Source organism: Papio anubis, chromosome 6 (genome assembly GCF_008728515.1).
Source record: "Papio anubis isolate 15944 chromosome 6, Panubis1.0, whole genome shotgun sequence".
NCBI classification, from domain to species: Eukaryota; Metazoa; Chordata; class Mammalia; order Primates; family Cercopithecidae; genus Papio; species Papio anubis.
The window spans coordinates 66043585-66059515 of record NC_044981.1 but is presented as its reverse complement, the minus strand read 5'-3'; the positions used below and the strand labels follow the sequence as shown (position 1 = coordinate 66059515).

General features: G+C 37.4%; 1 protein-coding gene across 11 annotated transcripts in view; it reads right to left on the bottom strand.

Annotated features, from left to right (window-relative positions):
• SMAP1 (small ArfGAP 1) overlaps positions 1 to 15931 on the bottom strand; it is a 184750-nt gene that overhangs the window by 65278 nt on the left and 103541 nt on the right. For 6 of the 11 annotated variants that reach the window (XM_021937408.2, XM_031667159.1, XM_031667167.1 and 3 more), the window contains 2 exons: positions 10992 to 11072; positions 2989 to 3069 (listed from right to left, as the gene is read on the bottom strand). The exons of 2 other annotated variants lie outside the window; for them this stretch is intronic. In XM_021937408.2, the coding sequence (XP_021793100.2) occupies positions 2989 to 3069; positions 10992 to 11072 (162 nt within the window). The remainder of the gene's footprint in view (positions 1 to 2988; positions 3070 to 10991; positions 11073 to 15931) is intronic. 3 more of the 11 variants (XM_021937412.2, XM_031667161.1, XM_031667168.1) reach the window with 1 other exon arrangement.

The following is a 15931-nucleotide window of genomic DNA, read 5'->3' as shown; positions in this document are numbered from 1 at the left end:
GGTTTTTTGAAAAGATCAACAAAACTGATAGACCACTAGCAAGACTAATAAAGAAGAAAAGAGAGAAGAATCAAACAGATGCAATAAAAAATGATAAAGGGGATGTCACCACCAGCCCCACAAAAATACAAACTACCATCAGAGAATACTATAAACACCTCTACGCAAATACACTAGAAAACCTAGAAGAAATGGATAAATTCCGGGACACATACACTCTCCCAACACTAAACCAGTAAGAAGCTGAATCTCTGAATAGACCAGTTAACAGGCTCTGAAATTGAGGCAATAATTAATAGCCTACCAATCAAAAAAAGTCCAGGACCAGAGGGATTCACAGCCGAATTCTACCGGAGGTACAAGGAGGAGCTGGTACCATTCCTTCTGAAATTATTCCAATCAACAGAAAAAGAGGGAATCCTCCCTAACTCATTTTATGAGGCCAACATCATCCAGATACCAAAGTCTTGCAGAGACACAACAAAAAAAAGAGAATTTTAGACCAATATCCCTGATGTACATTGATGCAAAAATCCTCAGTAAAATACTGGCAAACTGAATTCAGCAGCACATCAAAAAGCTTACCTACCATGATCAAGTGGGCTTCATCCCTGGGATGCAAGGCTGGTTCAACATACACAAATCAATAAACATAATCCAGCATATAAAGAGAACCAAAGACAAAAACCACATGATTATCTCAATAGATGTAGAAAAGGCCTTTGACAAAATTCAACAGCCCTTCATGCTAAAAACTCTTAATAAATTCGGGATTTATGGAATGTATCTCAAAATAATAAGAGCTATTTATGACAAACCCACAGCCAATATCATACTGAATGGGGAAAAACTGGAAGCATTCCACTTGAAAACTGGCATAAGACAGCGATGCCCTCTCTCACCACTCCTATTCAACATAGTGGTGGAAGTTCTGGCCAGAGCAATCAGGCAGCAGAAAGAAATAAAGGGTATTCAATTAGGAAAACAGGAAGTCAAACTGTCCCTGTTTGCACATGACATGACTGTATATTTAGAAAACCCCATCGTCTCAGCCCCAAATCTCCTTAAGCTGATAAGCAACTTCAGCAAAGTCTCAGGGTACAAAATCATGTGTAAAAGTCACTAGCATTCTTACACACCAATAACAGAAAAACAGAGAGCCAAATCATGAGTGAACTCCCATTCACAATTGCTTCCAAGAGAATAAAATACCTAGGAAGCCAACTTACAAGGGATGTAAAGGACCTCTTCAAGGAGAACTACAAACCACTGCTCAATGAAATAAAAGAGGACACAAACAAATAGAAGAACATTCCATGCTCATTGACAAGAAGAATCAATATTGTGAAAATGCCCATACTGCCCAAGGTAATTTATAGATTCAATGCCATCCCCATTAAGCTACCAATGACTTTCTTCACAGAATTGGAAAAAAACTACTTTAAAGTTCATATGGAACCAAAAAAGAGCCCGCATTGCCAAGACAATCCTAAGCCAAAAGAACAAAGCTGGAGGCATCACGCTACCTGACTTCAAACTGTATTACAAGGCTACAGTAACCAAAACAGCATGGTACTGGTACCAAAACAGAGATATAGACCAATGGAACACAACAGAGTCCTCAGAAATAATACCACACATCTACAATCATCTGATCTTTGACAAACCTGACAAAAACAAGAAATGGGTAAAGGATTGCCTATTTAATAAATGTTGCTGGGAAAATTGTCTAGCCATAAGTAGAAAGCTGAAACTGGATCCCTTCTTACACCCTATAAAAAAATTCATTCAAGATGGATTACAGACTTAAATGTTAGACCTAAAACCATAAAAACCCTAGAAGAAAACCTAGGCAATACCATGCAGGACATAGGCATGGGCAAGGACTTCATGTCTAAAACACCACAAGCAATGGCAACAAAAGCCAAAATTGACAAATGGGATCTAATTAAACTAAAGAGCTTCTGCACAGCAAAAGAAACTACCATCAGAGTGAACAGGCAATCTACAGAATGGGAGAACATTTCTGCAATCTACTCACCTGACCAAGGGCTAATAACCAGAATCTACAAATAATTTAAACAAATTTACAAGAAACAAACAACCCCATCAAAAAGTGGGCAAAGGATATGAACAGACACTTCTCAAAAGAAGACACTGCATTTATGCAGCCAACAGACACATGAAAAAATGCTCATCATCACTGGCCATCAGAGAAATGCAAATCAAAACACGATGAGATACCATCTCACACCAGTTAGAACGGCAATCATTAAAAAGTCAGGAAACAACAGGTGCTGGAGAGGATGTGGAGAAATAGGAACACTTTTACACTGTTGGTGGGACTGTAAACTAGTTCAACCATTGTGGAAGACAGTGTGGCGATTCCTCAAGGATCTAGAACTAGAAATACCATTTGACCCTGCCATGCCATTACTGGGTATATACCCAAAGGATTATAAATCATGCTGCTATAAAGACACACGCACACATATGTTTATTGTGGCACTATTCACAATAGCAAAGACTTGGAACCAACCCAAATGTCCATCAATGACAGACTGGATTAGGAAAAGTGGCACATATACATCATGGAATACTATGCAGCCATAAAAAAGGATGAGTTCGTGTCCTTTGTAGGGACAAGGATGAAGCTGGAAACCATCATTCTCAGCAAACTATCGCAAGAACAGAAAACTAAACACTGCATGTTCTCACTCATAGGTGGGAATTAAACAATGAGAACACTGGGACACAGGAAGGGGAACATCACACACCGGGGCCTGTTGTGAGGTGGGGGAAGCGGGGAGGGATAGCACTGGGAGATATACCTAATATAAATGACAAGTTAATGGGTGCAGCACACCAACATGGCACATGTATACATATGTAACAAACCTGCACGTTGTGCACATGTACCCTAGAACTTAAAGTATAATACAAAAAAAATAAAATAATAAAATAAAATAATTTTAAAAAGAATTTTACCTTTTCAGTTGTAAGTGGTTTTGCCGGCTTTTCTGGCTCCTTTTCTCTCTTTTTCTCTTCCTTTTTTTTTTCCTTTTCTTTCTAAAACACAGCCCAAAGTTTTGATAAGTTTACTTTTTTAAAAAATGGCAACTTTTGACTCATTTTTATTAGTTTGAGTCATCATTTAAAAAAAGGTAGAAATATTCAGTAATTACAATATCTATGTGCTACTGAAATATAATAGTAAACATGGCAAATTCATATTCTCATTGAGGTTATATGCTGATGACAGCAAAGAATATCTGTGAAAAAATTAAGACAGAGGCACAGAATTAAGACAATTTAGAACTTCTTTGATATATTAGGGTTTGTTTTGTGTTTGTTTTAAATGAATGAGCTCTCCATTCAATAAATTCTCACTAAATCCTTCTATTAGGTTTGACTTCCTAACAGCAATCACGCAGTTGAATTATGAATGAGAAAAAAAAAAACTAAGTGATAGGACAGACTTCTTTATTATACAAAGATAAATTATAATAGGTAAGACTAAAAATCTGCTTTTTTTAATCACAAAATATCTTCAGTGTTACAGGAAGTCAGGGACCCCGAACGGAGGGACAAGCTGGAGCCATGGCAGAGGAACATAAATTGTGAAGATTTCATGGACATTTATCACCTCCCTAATAATACTCTTATAATTTCTTACACCTGTCTTACTTTAATCTCTTAATCCTGTTATCTTCGTAAGCTGAGGATATACGTCACCTCAGGTCCACTGTGATGACTGCGTTAACTGTACAAATTGATTGTAAAACTTGTGTGTTTGAACAATATGAAATCAGTGCACCTTGAAAAAGAAGAGAATAACAGCAATTTTAGGGAACAAGGAAAGACAACCATAAGGTCTGACCGCCTGTCGGGTTGGGCAAAAAAAGTCCTAATTTTCTTATTGCAGAGAGCCTATAAACAGACGTGCAAGCAGGGAAGAGATCACTAAATTCTTTTCCTAGCAAGGAATATTGATATTAATACTCTAGGAAGAGAATTGCATTCTTGGGGGGAGGTCTATAAACAGCCCCTCTAGGAGTGTCTGTCTTATGCGGTTGAGATAAGGACTGAAATATGCCCTGGTCTCCTGCAGTACCCTCAGGCTTATTAGGGTGGGGGAAAAAACCACTCTCTGATAAATTTGAGGTCAGACTGGTTCTCTGCTCTCAAACCTTGTTTTCTGTTATTTAAGATGTTTATCAAGACAATATGTGCACAGCTGAACATAGACCCTTATCAGGAGTTTTTGATTTTGACCTTTGCCTTGTGATCTTTATTGGCCTCAGAAGCATGTGATCTTTGTTCTCCTTTTTGTCCTTGGAAGCATGTGATCTTTGTGACCTACTCCCTGTTTGTACACCCCCTCCCCTTCTGAAGTCCTTAATAAAAACATGCTGGTTTTGCGGCTCAGGTGGGCATCACTGTCCTACCATGATGTATGATGTCACCCCGGCGGCCCAGCTGTAAAATTCCTCTCTTTGTACTCTTTCTATTTCTCAGGCCGGCTGACACTTAGGGAAAAAAAGAAAGAACCTACGTTGAAATATTGGGGTGGGTTCCCCCGATACTTCAGTCTATCATCACAGATTTTGCTTTAAAAAAAGGGGCAAATACACTGATTTTCTCATGAGAAAAAGAATGTTCAAGATAGTGCTTGGGGACCACAGCCAACTGACTAGTGTAAGGCAGTAGAGGTAAAGTATAAATGGCATTATGATAGTCACAATTTGCATTTCCAATAAGGATTACATATAATGTTAAAAACTTAAGGATTAAAAGTATCAACACTAAATCTTAAGAGCCAAAAGACGAAAATGAAAAGAGGTTAAACAAAGAGCATTCATAAGGCATTCAGAGGAAAGAGATGACTAGAAACTGAGAACTGAAAGTCTACTGCAACTAAACACTAATCTTGCCCTTAGTTTCCTGACAGCAAAAAAAGAAAAGACAAACTGATGAACCTAGGGAAGGCAGCATGATAAACATGCAGAACTTACTCAAAATACCTAAAGGCTGCATTTGTACCTATGCCTTTAAAATGGTGTCTGATGCAACCTCTGTCAGACTAAATCCGCCGTTTGTCAATCAGGAAAGATAATATTGGCAACTCCTAGGCCATAATGTGAGAGAAATAATAAAAGTTGAAAGTGCTTTGCAACCATTCATATAAAGTTCAAAACCAGGCAAAAGTACGACGTTGGAGAGGGTACACACTAGTATAAAACTATTTCAAAAAGCAAAAAATAAAGACGATGATGATAAAAATCAGGATGTTAATTACCTTTAAGGAGAAGGGATGAGGGTATTTAGGAACAGTCACATGGGAGCTTTCAAAGTGGTAATAACGTTGAGTTTCAATATACATTACACAGTGATAGTCTTGTAAGTATTAAACTAGATATATATTTAATGTGCATTCCAGCACTAAAAAGAAAAAATGAAAGGCACTAAGAACGTAGAAAGCAACTTTGCAAACTATAAAGCACTACACAAATATAGCACATTAAAATTTTAGTGTTTGTTGTGTGATTTTAAAAAGAGGAAAGGAAAAACTTTCATCTTAGTTCAAAATTTTAAAAGAAATTCATAGCAAAGATCTTTATATTTGGGTCATGAATAAGCAACGTCTTCAACTGCAATTTTAAGAACAGGGAAATTCTAATGCATTTCTCTTTTCAACCTTTTGTTTTATTACCCATTAATAAAAGGCAATGAGTGTTGTAATAGTAATTCACCAATTAGTGAAAGCATTTAAGTAGAGGACAAAGCTAACAAACTATTGGTATATTGCTTTGCAACAAAAGGAGAATACATGGATAGAATTTCCAGAATCTGGACAGTTTATATCTCAGTCTCCTTTAGACTAGGATTATTTAAAATTATGTTTCAATAATGTTTTTCAGGAACAGGATAAAAGTCAACATAAAGTTGAACTTGTGCTAAAACCTGAAGAATCTATATGCTTTAGTTACCAGAAGAGCATATGTCAAAAGTGACATTCTCCCTTGAACATTAAGGATATTAACATAGTCTAACACAGAAGAGACCATCTAGAAAGTTGGGATAATTCTCAAAAAAGATCTTCATATCTACTCAAGTGCCTGGGCTTTACACTGGAAATAAGGAAGATCTAACCGTTTAAGGATAACTAGAAACATTACCTATTGCTAACTCAACCATTTCCCAAATCAAAACCTTCATTTCCAAAACACAACTATCACTTTTTTTTTTTTTTGAGACGGAGTCTCACTCTGTCACCCAGGCTGGAGTGCAGTGGCACGATCTCGGCTCACTGCAAGCTCCGCCTCCCAAGTTCACACCATTCTCCTGCCTCAGCCTCCCGAGTACCTGGGACTACAGGCACCCGCCACCACACCCGGCTAATTTTTTGTATTTTTAGTAGAGATGGGGTTTCACCGTGTTAGCCAGGATAGTCTCCATCTCCTGACCTCGTGATCTGCCTGCCTCAGCCTCCCAAAGTGCTGGGATTACAAGCGTGAGCCACCGTGCCCAGCCCACAACTACCACTTATTAAGTGCTTCTCATGGGCCAGTTGATAAGTACCTTACTGTCTAATGTAATCTTTGCAACAATTTTCTGCAATAAAAACTTTATCTACTGTCATCTTACAAATGAAGAAACAAAAAAGAAGTAATGCCCAAAGCAACACAGTTAATCAAAGCTAGTGGTAGGACTGAGGGACTATGGAGCCCAAACTTTGAAGTCTCACTACTCACTGTGGTCCAGTGGAGCTTTGCTATTTATTATTGCTGTTATTATTCCTTACAGTAACAGCTAATACTTTCTGAACCCTTACTACGTGACAGGCACTGTTGTGGCTCTTTTAATCCTCACAACAACTTTATGAAGTTAGAAATATTATCCCCATTTTATAAGTAAAGAATAGGATGTGAAAAATTTTATATATAAAATATTTTCTATATATTCTTAGTAAACTATGGTGCAGAAAGCAATGTGATAGAACAGTTTCAATAATATGTTGAGAAAGAGGCCGGGCATGGTGGCTCATGCTTGTAATCCCAGCACTTCAGGAGGCCGAGGCAGTCAGATCACCTGAGATCAGAAGTTCGAGACCAGCCTGATCAACATGATGAAACCCTGTCTCTACTAAAAATACAAAAATTAGCTGGGCATGGTGGCAGGCACCTGTAATCCCGGCTACTTGGGAGGCTGAGGCAGAAGAATCACTTGAACCTAGGAGACAGAGGTTGCAGTGAGCTGAGACTATACCACTGCACTCCAGCCTGGGCAACAGGAGCAAACTCTGTCTCAAAAAAAAAAAAAAGAAAAGAAAAATATGTTGAGAATGAGTTGCTTCTGAACCTCTCAGAGCTATTAGTCATTGCTATGGTTTGAATGTTTGTGTCCATCCCAAAATTCACATGTTAAAACCTAATCCCCAAAGTGATATTATTAGGAGGTGGGGCTTTGGGAAGTGATTAAGTCATGAGGATGAAATCTTCATGAATAGGATTCACACCCTTATCAAAAAGGCCCGAGAGAGATTTCCAGCCCTTTCCCACTATATGAGGGCACAAAGATGCACCGTTTTAAGAACTAGAAAGTGGACCCTTCATGAGTCTTTCCAGCCTCTGGAACTGTGAGAAGTAAATTTTTGTTGTTTATAAGCTACTCAATCTATGGTATATTGTTAGAGCAGCCAGCACAGGTAAAGACAGTTATTTCTCAAGAAGGCCATTGTGTCATGAGTAGAAGTTTGATTTCCTAATCACCACAATTGGTGGGCACATATGAAATCACTAAAAACAAAACAAATTTGCTAGCTACATTTACTAGAGGGAGAGCATGACTTGATACTCTTTAACACTGGAATTCAGCTGTAAAAATACAGCTGTCAAGACACATGCACACGTATGTTTATTGCGGCACTATTCACAATAGCACAGACTTGGAACCAATCCAAATGTCCATCAATCATAGACTGGATTAAGAAAATGTGGCACATATACACCATGGAATACTACACAGCCATAAAAAAGGATGAGTTCATGGCCTTTGTAGGGACATGGATGAAGCTAGAAACCATCATCCTCAGCAAACTATCACAAGGACAGAAAACCAAACACCACATGTTCTCACTCATAGGTGGGAATTGAATAATGAGATCACTTGGACACAGGGCAAGGAACATCACACACTGGGTCTGTCGGGGATTGGGGGGTTGGGAGAGGGATAGCATTAAGAGAAATACCTAATGTAAATGATGAGTTGATGGGTGCAGCAAACCAATATGGCACATGTATACCTATGTATCAAACCTGCATGTTGTGCACATGTATCCTAGACCTTAAAGTATAATAAAAATAATAAAAATACAGCTGTCACCTACTCTGATTCTGGCAGTGGTATTAGGAGACAGGCTCTGAAGTAATATTAACAGCATGGACTCTAAACTCATCATGCAGTTTGACCCACAGATGACTCCCATCCATAGAATCTAAAGCTGCTAAAAGATCTAAGAGTACTGTGAAAACCTAATTTGTTTTAAACTATTTTCTCAGCAAGAACAAAATACTGCAGTGTTTTGTATTTTAAAATAGTAGTTCTTGAAACCTGGTGGTTAAATGCACAAGTGACATAGCGAAACAGCTGACTTCCTGTGCAAGAAAACTGGTTAAACATTCAAGTCCAATAAGATGGAGGTAAGTACATGCTGCGTTCATTATAATCAAACTATACTTGAGTTATTTAAATAAAGACATAGGGCTAGGTGCGGTGGCTCACCCCTATAATCCCAGCACTTTGGGAGGCTGAGGTGGGTGGATCACTTGAGGTCGGGAGTTCGGGACCAGCTTGACCAACATGGAGAAACCCTATCTCTACTAAAATTACATAATTAGTCATGTGTGGTGGCACATACCTGTAATCCCAGCTATTCGGGAGGCTGAGGCAGGAGAGTCGCTTGAACCCAGGAGGCGGAGGTTGCAGTGGGAGGCTGCAATAAGCCGAGATCGCGCCACTGTACTCCAAACTGGGCAAGAGCGAAACTCCGTCTCAAATAAATAAATAAATAAATAAATGACATAGTTTCACACATTTTTAAGTGCTCTCTCTCTCTTACTACTCGCCTCCCCTTTTCTCTTCTCTGGGCCTAGACCTGTATATCCAACCACCTACTAAATAACCTCAATGTTCCACAGTGACCTCATACTTAACACATCCAACTTTTAATTCACCTCTTTCCTTTTCTGCTCAAACCTGTTCCTTCTTTTCAGCTTGTATCCTTATCTCACTAATTGGCACCATCATCTACTAAGATGCTCAAGATAGAAGCTGGAAGTCACAAGCCTTCCCAAAGCACCTCCACGGGACATCAATTACCAAACCCCATGGACTGTACCTTCTTAAGACCTCTCAAAATTACACTCTCTTGGCCAGGCGCGGTGGCTTACACCTGTAATCCCAGCACTTTGGGAGTCCGAGGTGGGCAGATCACAAGGCCAAGAGATCGAGACCATCCTGGCCAACATGGCAAAATCCCGTCTCTACTAAAAATACAAAAATTAGCTGGGCGTGGTGGTGCGCACCTGTAGTCCCAGCTACTCACGAGGTTGAGGCAGGAGAACCACTTGAACCTGGAGATGGAGGTTGCAGTGAGCCCAGATCCCACCACTGCAGTTCAGCCTGGCAACAGAGCAAGACTCCATCTCAAAACAATAAAATAAATTTTAAAAATTACATTCTCTTTTACATTCCCTGTTACTACTTTGGAGCATGTCCCTCTCATTTTACACCTGGATTAGAATAATAGGTTCACTCTTTTCCTCACCCATCACCAAAAAATTCATTCCCCATGGAGGCTGTAGTGTTACAACATGAAAATCTGATCCTGTCACACCCGCCCCCCAATGCTTAAAACTCGTCAGTAAAAGTGCCCAAGCCTTCAGAATCAAACTCCTTCAGTGGGCTCACGAGAAGGCTCCTTCATGAGAAACAGAGGAGCCTGGCCGTTCTACTCATATTTCAGTTATGCCATTCTGCTTGCAACTCCCCAAACACTCTACTTTGCCCATATGTTTTTTCACAGGCTAGTTTCCCTATTTGGAATTCTTCCTAATCCTTCCTTGTGTCTGATGCTTATTCAGAGCATAAGATGCATCAAAATGATGCCTCCTGTATTAACTGCAGTACAGTAAGCGTACTTCAATCACAGTCCATAATATATTATATTATAAACTGCTATATAGTTATCTGTTTTCTTGCCTTAGACTGTAAGCTCCTGGAGGGCAGGGGCTATATCTTGTCTTTGTATACCACACATCTAGCCAACCATTTATCATTTATCCCATGTCTACGGGAAAAAATGATAGTTGAAAGAATGCCTGGAACTACTTTATTAAGGCCAATGTAACAAAAAAAAAAAAAATAGGTAAAGAGTCAAAAGAAATTAAAACTCTCAAATATTTGTAGGGATGACTTTAAAAATACACAGTGGTAGTATATGCACCCCAACCACTTCCACCCAAAATGCATTCTAACAGTTATCATTGATGATTCTGAACTCATGATCCCATAATACCCACGTTTTATCTGTATGGTGTTTACTATTGCTTAAAAAAGAAACTTGGCATTAACTTTAAGTGCTTTTAACAACAGAATTATAGAAAGAAAAGTTTTGTTTTTGTTTTTGTTTTTTAAAAGTTCCTGTAAGTATAAGATAGTAATGGGCACAACAACAAAAAACTAATTGCTTCTTAATTGTTGAGATATAGCCATGGCACCAATAAATCAGTTATTCTGAAATTAAATATAGATTCAAAGTTCCTTAATCATAGCTGTGGTATAAAAAAATTCTAGAAATTGCTGTTTTAATTCTAAGGATCATTCAAAATATAAGCAACTATTATAGTGTTCCCGAATGACACACTGCAAAAGGAAGTTAATTTACCATTTAACACTACATAACTCAGCTGGTTAAAACATTACCATACCTCCAATTTATTTTTGTCAACAGCAGCTTGCAGAGAAGGAGAGGATACCAAAGGCTGAAGAGGAGCATCAGAGGAGGAAATCTGTGGAGTGCAGGTGAAAAGTGAGGAGGAAAAAACAAAAAGAAAGTAATGAGAATTGACAGGCACAGGAAAGAAAAAAAACCCTGTATATTTTTGTGATACAGAAGTACTTAAGAGACATGTTAATAAAAACAATGCATCAAGAAATAAGTACTGCTTTTTAAAAATTTCAATTTGAAATTTATAAAAGGGTTTAGTACTGAATAATAAATGATTTAAAATGGATTTTACTAGGATATAAAACTTAAAATGTAGTCAGATAAGATCATACCAAAAGTATATGGAAAATAATTAAGTTTCTCTCACAGTTCATCTTTAGTCAATGTGACTATTGAAATACAAATGCTCTGAAACATGAAGACACACTGTCCCAAGTAGTAGAAGAGCAAAAATGGGTTTTTGTTTTTACTTATAATAACTTTTAAGAATGAAAAATAAAACAGAACTGAAATAGTAAAAGTTAATTAAAATTTTAATCAATTGTTTAAGAAAATAGAAGAAAAGCTAGGAGAAAAAAAGAACAGATTAATGTAATATAACAGCTGAGCAGCAGACTTATTATAAAGCAATTTATACACTTCCTTCTTTAAGATCAGCAGGCAAACACCATTTCCAGTGCTATACTTGCTGAATTACCCCAAAGCATCATGAGACAGTTATATATGCAGCACAGGCAATTTATACACGAAAATGGGTTTCATCTAAAAGCTTTTTTCACACATCTTACTGCCCAATTTCTACATGCGTAGTTGATCACTTTAATGGAAGCATTATCTTCCTGCTCTCTTTACTGCCAAAATGTAACTGAAATACATTTATAAAATACATAGATCTTTGAGGCCATAAAACTGACATCTCTATATTGCCCTATCATATCAATAGTGCCTATGAGGAATTTTTAAAACTAAAAGGAGCTATTACAGATAGGTCATTATGTAATGTCAAAATAACACTTCTAGATGACAAGTTCTCCCTCAATCTGCTTGTTATTAAGTTAGTTATGGCAGTAATTCTCGAATCACAACACAAGACTATAAACTTTAGGGAATTTTCTTTTCCTTGCTTGCTCGCTGTTGGCTCTAACTGTGTAAGCTAGCCACTTAATGAATATTAATGCAAGTTACACAGGAGAGAAAATAAACAACACAAGAAAACGTAGATCTTGCATTTAAAAAAAAGTCAAAGCCGAGCCTGAAAGCCTGGTTTAAAACTGGTTTGTCCTATTGGATATTTACTTACTAGAAATCTTTAATTACTACTTCATATAGAAAATAAGAATAAAGAACTTTGGGAGGCCGAGGCAGGCAGATCACTTGAGGTCTGGAGTTCGAGCCCAGCCTGGCCAACATGGTGAACCCTGTCTCTACTAAAAATACAAAACTTTAGCCAGGTGTGGTGGTGCATGCCTGTAATCCCAGCTACTTGGAAGGCTAAGGCAGGAGAATCACTTGAATCTGGGAAGCAGAGGTTACAGTGAGCCAAGATCACGCCACGGCACTCCTGCCTGGGAGATAGAACAAGACTCCGTCTCAAAAAAAAATAATAATAATAAAAGCCATAAGATCACTTAAGAAGACAGCTGTATCATAAGGACCTCTTTGCCTAAGCTCATGAAAAGCAGAACAAAAATATAAAAAGACAATACAGGCATTGAGTATGTCAAAAGCTACTAATCCTTAGAAAGCAGTAAGATAATTCATTATAAAAGTGCTTGTCCTCCATTTGAGAAGATGATAAACTGATGTGGCCACTTTTAAAACTCAGTAGCAGGAATATAAAATTCTATTCAATAAATATCAGTAATTTAACAACAACAAAAAATTTCAGACAGGGTCTTGCTCTGTCACCCAGGCTGGAGTACGGTGTGAAGATCATAGCTCACTATAACCTTGAATCCTGGGCTCTAGTAAAAACCTTTTTTATTTTAATCACTTTTTTTTTTTTGAGACAGTCTTTCTATGTTACGCAGGCTGGACTCAAACTCCTGAACTCAAGAGATCCTCCTGCCTCTCAGCCTCCCGAATAGCTGGGATTACAGATGCGCATCACATTTTAATACAAAAAAAAAAAAAGAAAGAAAAAGAATAAATGCTTTAATACCATGTTCCAGTTGAGAAAGAAAACAAACTTACTTAAGAAGAAAAACATCTGAAAAGTCAATGGACAGATGAACAAGTGAATCGATAACAAATCACAAACATAATGGAAGAAAAAAGACACAAAAGAGTACACAGTGTATGAAACCACTTGCATAAAACTCTAGAAAAGAAAATACAATCTATGGTGATTAAAAAAAAAACAGATCAGTCACCAAGGCCACGGTTGGGGGCTGACTGGCAAGGGGCACAAAGAAACCTTCAGGAGTGACGGAAAGTTTCCATATCTTCATTGTGTGGTAGTGGTAACACAAGGATATGTATTTGTAAACATTCATTGATCTGTACCTTAAAATATCTACCTTTTATTATATATGAATTATATTTCAATAAAGTTACTCTTTAAAGTCATATTAGCAGGGTAATATACATTATGTGAGCAAGGAATAAACAGAAATCAACATATTGACAACTGGAAGCAAGTGACAGTACAGAACACAGGTAAATGAGGGAAGAAAAAAGGGCAGTGAAAAGGAGAAAATAAATACAGAGACACGAAAAGCTAGGTACGCGAGACTTCTTTCTAAATCTCTAGTAGGAAATCACCAATATCCATCTTCCGGATTAGTCCTCCTAACTGGTCTCCTTGCCCCATATCTTGCTCGTCTCCAAATCCATTCTGCATACCATGTCATTCTCGAAGTAAACCTGACCACCACAAATCACTGCTTAGAAGGTCTGAATAGTTTATATACACATTATATAAGGACAGAGTCCAAACTCCTTAATCAGGCCACAAGTGTCATATACCTTACCTCCCTGTTCTTCCCTCCTCTGGCTACATTCATATCCACTCTGCCCAGCCATATATGACTCCTTCTGGTTCTCTAGTCTGCTTCTCTGAACTCTAGGGGCCTTTCCTCTTGCTAGTCCCTCTGCTTCAGAAACCCATGCTTCTATTAGTTCCTACCCATCCTTTAATTTTGAGTTAACACTGCCTCCTCTGGGAATTATTCAAAGTATTCCTTGATCTCTCTATAGAGCCTGGAGTAATATTACCTCTTAAAATATTTCCCTATTATGTAAGTTTTATCACGTCATCTCTTATAAAGATCTAGTTACTTATCAGTATTCTTTGTTCAACTAAAGTTATCTGAGGCAGATATTAATTCTATTCTGTTCACCATCTTTAGTACCTGACATTCAACAGGTCTCAATAAATATTTTCAACTGTTACAGGAAAAGAGGAGGAAGAAAGCATCTCAGAAGGAGAACCAAAAGGAGACTCAGTCTCAGCAACTGCTCTCTGAAAGTTCATTGGCTTGCTAACATACTTTTCTGAAATCCCACAGAAGTTATCCATATTTACTTTCAAATTTAGAATTTATTTTGTAACTAGATATTAATTCCATTTCACTGGCTCCTAGTACTTTTATACAGATAAAGCATAAGACTCTGACCTTATAAAACTTTGCTGGAAATTGGTGGTGTCAGTGAATTCAGTAGTCATATTTAAATGTCCTTCCCAACTCCCACTCACCCCCTTCTATCCATGAGATAATATGTGGTAGAAATCCAGTAAAGACATTCTTCAGAAATAAAATGAGTTTTCTTCAGAAATAAAATGAGTTTAACAGTCCTTCCTTCAATTATTCTTAAGCTCAGACGTTCTTCGCTAGGCCACCATCAAAGTAACCTACATGTGAAAAAACTCCCAGAACACTACAATTGTCCTCATGCAAAAGAAAAACTGACCATGCAAAACAAGTTCCCGACTCCCATCTACAAGAATAAGGTGAACAAACACCCTTTGAAAAGGTATAAAGTAATTGAAGGCCATAAAGCATAATGTTTAAAATTTTCTTGATGAATTTTTTGAAATATTTGCTACTATCACCCTTTTAAACAGAATAACGCTATGAAAATTAAATCTGTGGTCCAAAACACTGAAAAAAATGCAGTCACTGAAAAACATCTTACAGATTAATTGTTGGCAATGGATTCCTTCAACCTCATTTTGGAAATTCCTGGATATGTTTTCTAAGTAGAAATTTTATCACAGCAATTCTTGAATGGCTATCTCATGAGCTTTTAGTATAGAACGAAGCTCAAGTTTTTCAGAAGTCTTGGAATCATTTTAAATATATGATTTCCAATGTCTTTTGCATTTCATGGCATGACTTGGATTAAAAAAGCTGAAAACATACACATTTACTAAATTAGTACATAACCCATAAAAAACACATCAATGAAACTCATCAGTAGGAGGATTAAAAGACACTGAAAACTTAACCAAGTAACCATAGCTACCAAGTGTATAGAAGAAGCCTAAATCTTAATATTTAATATTTTAACTTTAAAATCTTTGGCCAAGTCAGTTAGAATTCTGGAAAACTTAAAAAAAATTTAAGTCCTTCACTTGCTCTATTGGGGTGTCCCATAATTAAGGGGCTGATTAAAATGTGGAGATGTGGAGAGATTAATGAAACAGAACTCAAGCCAAGATTTTTCCAATGATATAAACTCTTAAAATTGAGTATTCATTTTTCTTAATTATCTACCTGATTACAGTCATTTGCTGCCATCACAATAGCTTATTTTGCAAGCAGTTATGTGCTAGGCACCCTACTAAGAATAGAGTATACTTTATCTTAATTCTTGCAGCAACACTATGAAATTCAGACACTATGACATCCCTGTTCCACAGAAGATGAAGCAAACTGTAATGAAAAGAAGTAACAAAGAAAATCAAGCAGAAACCAT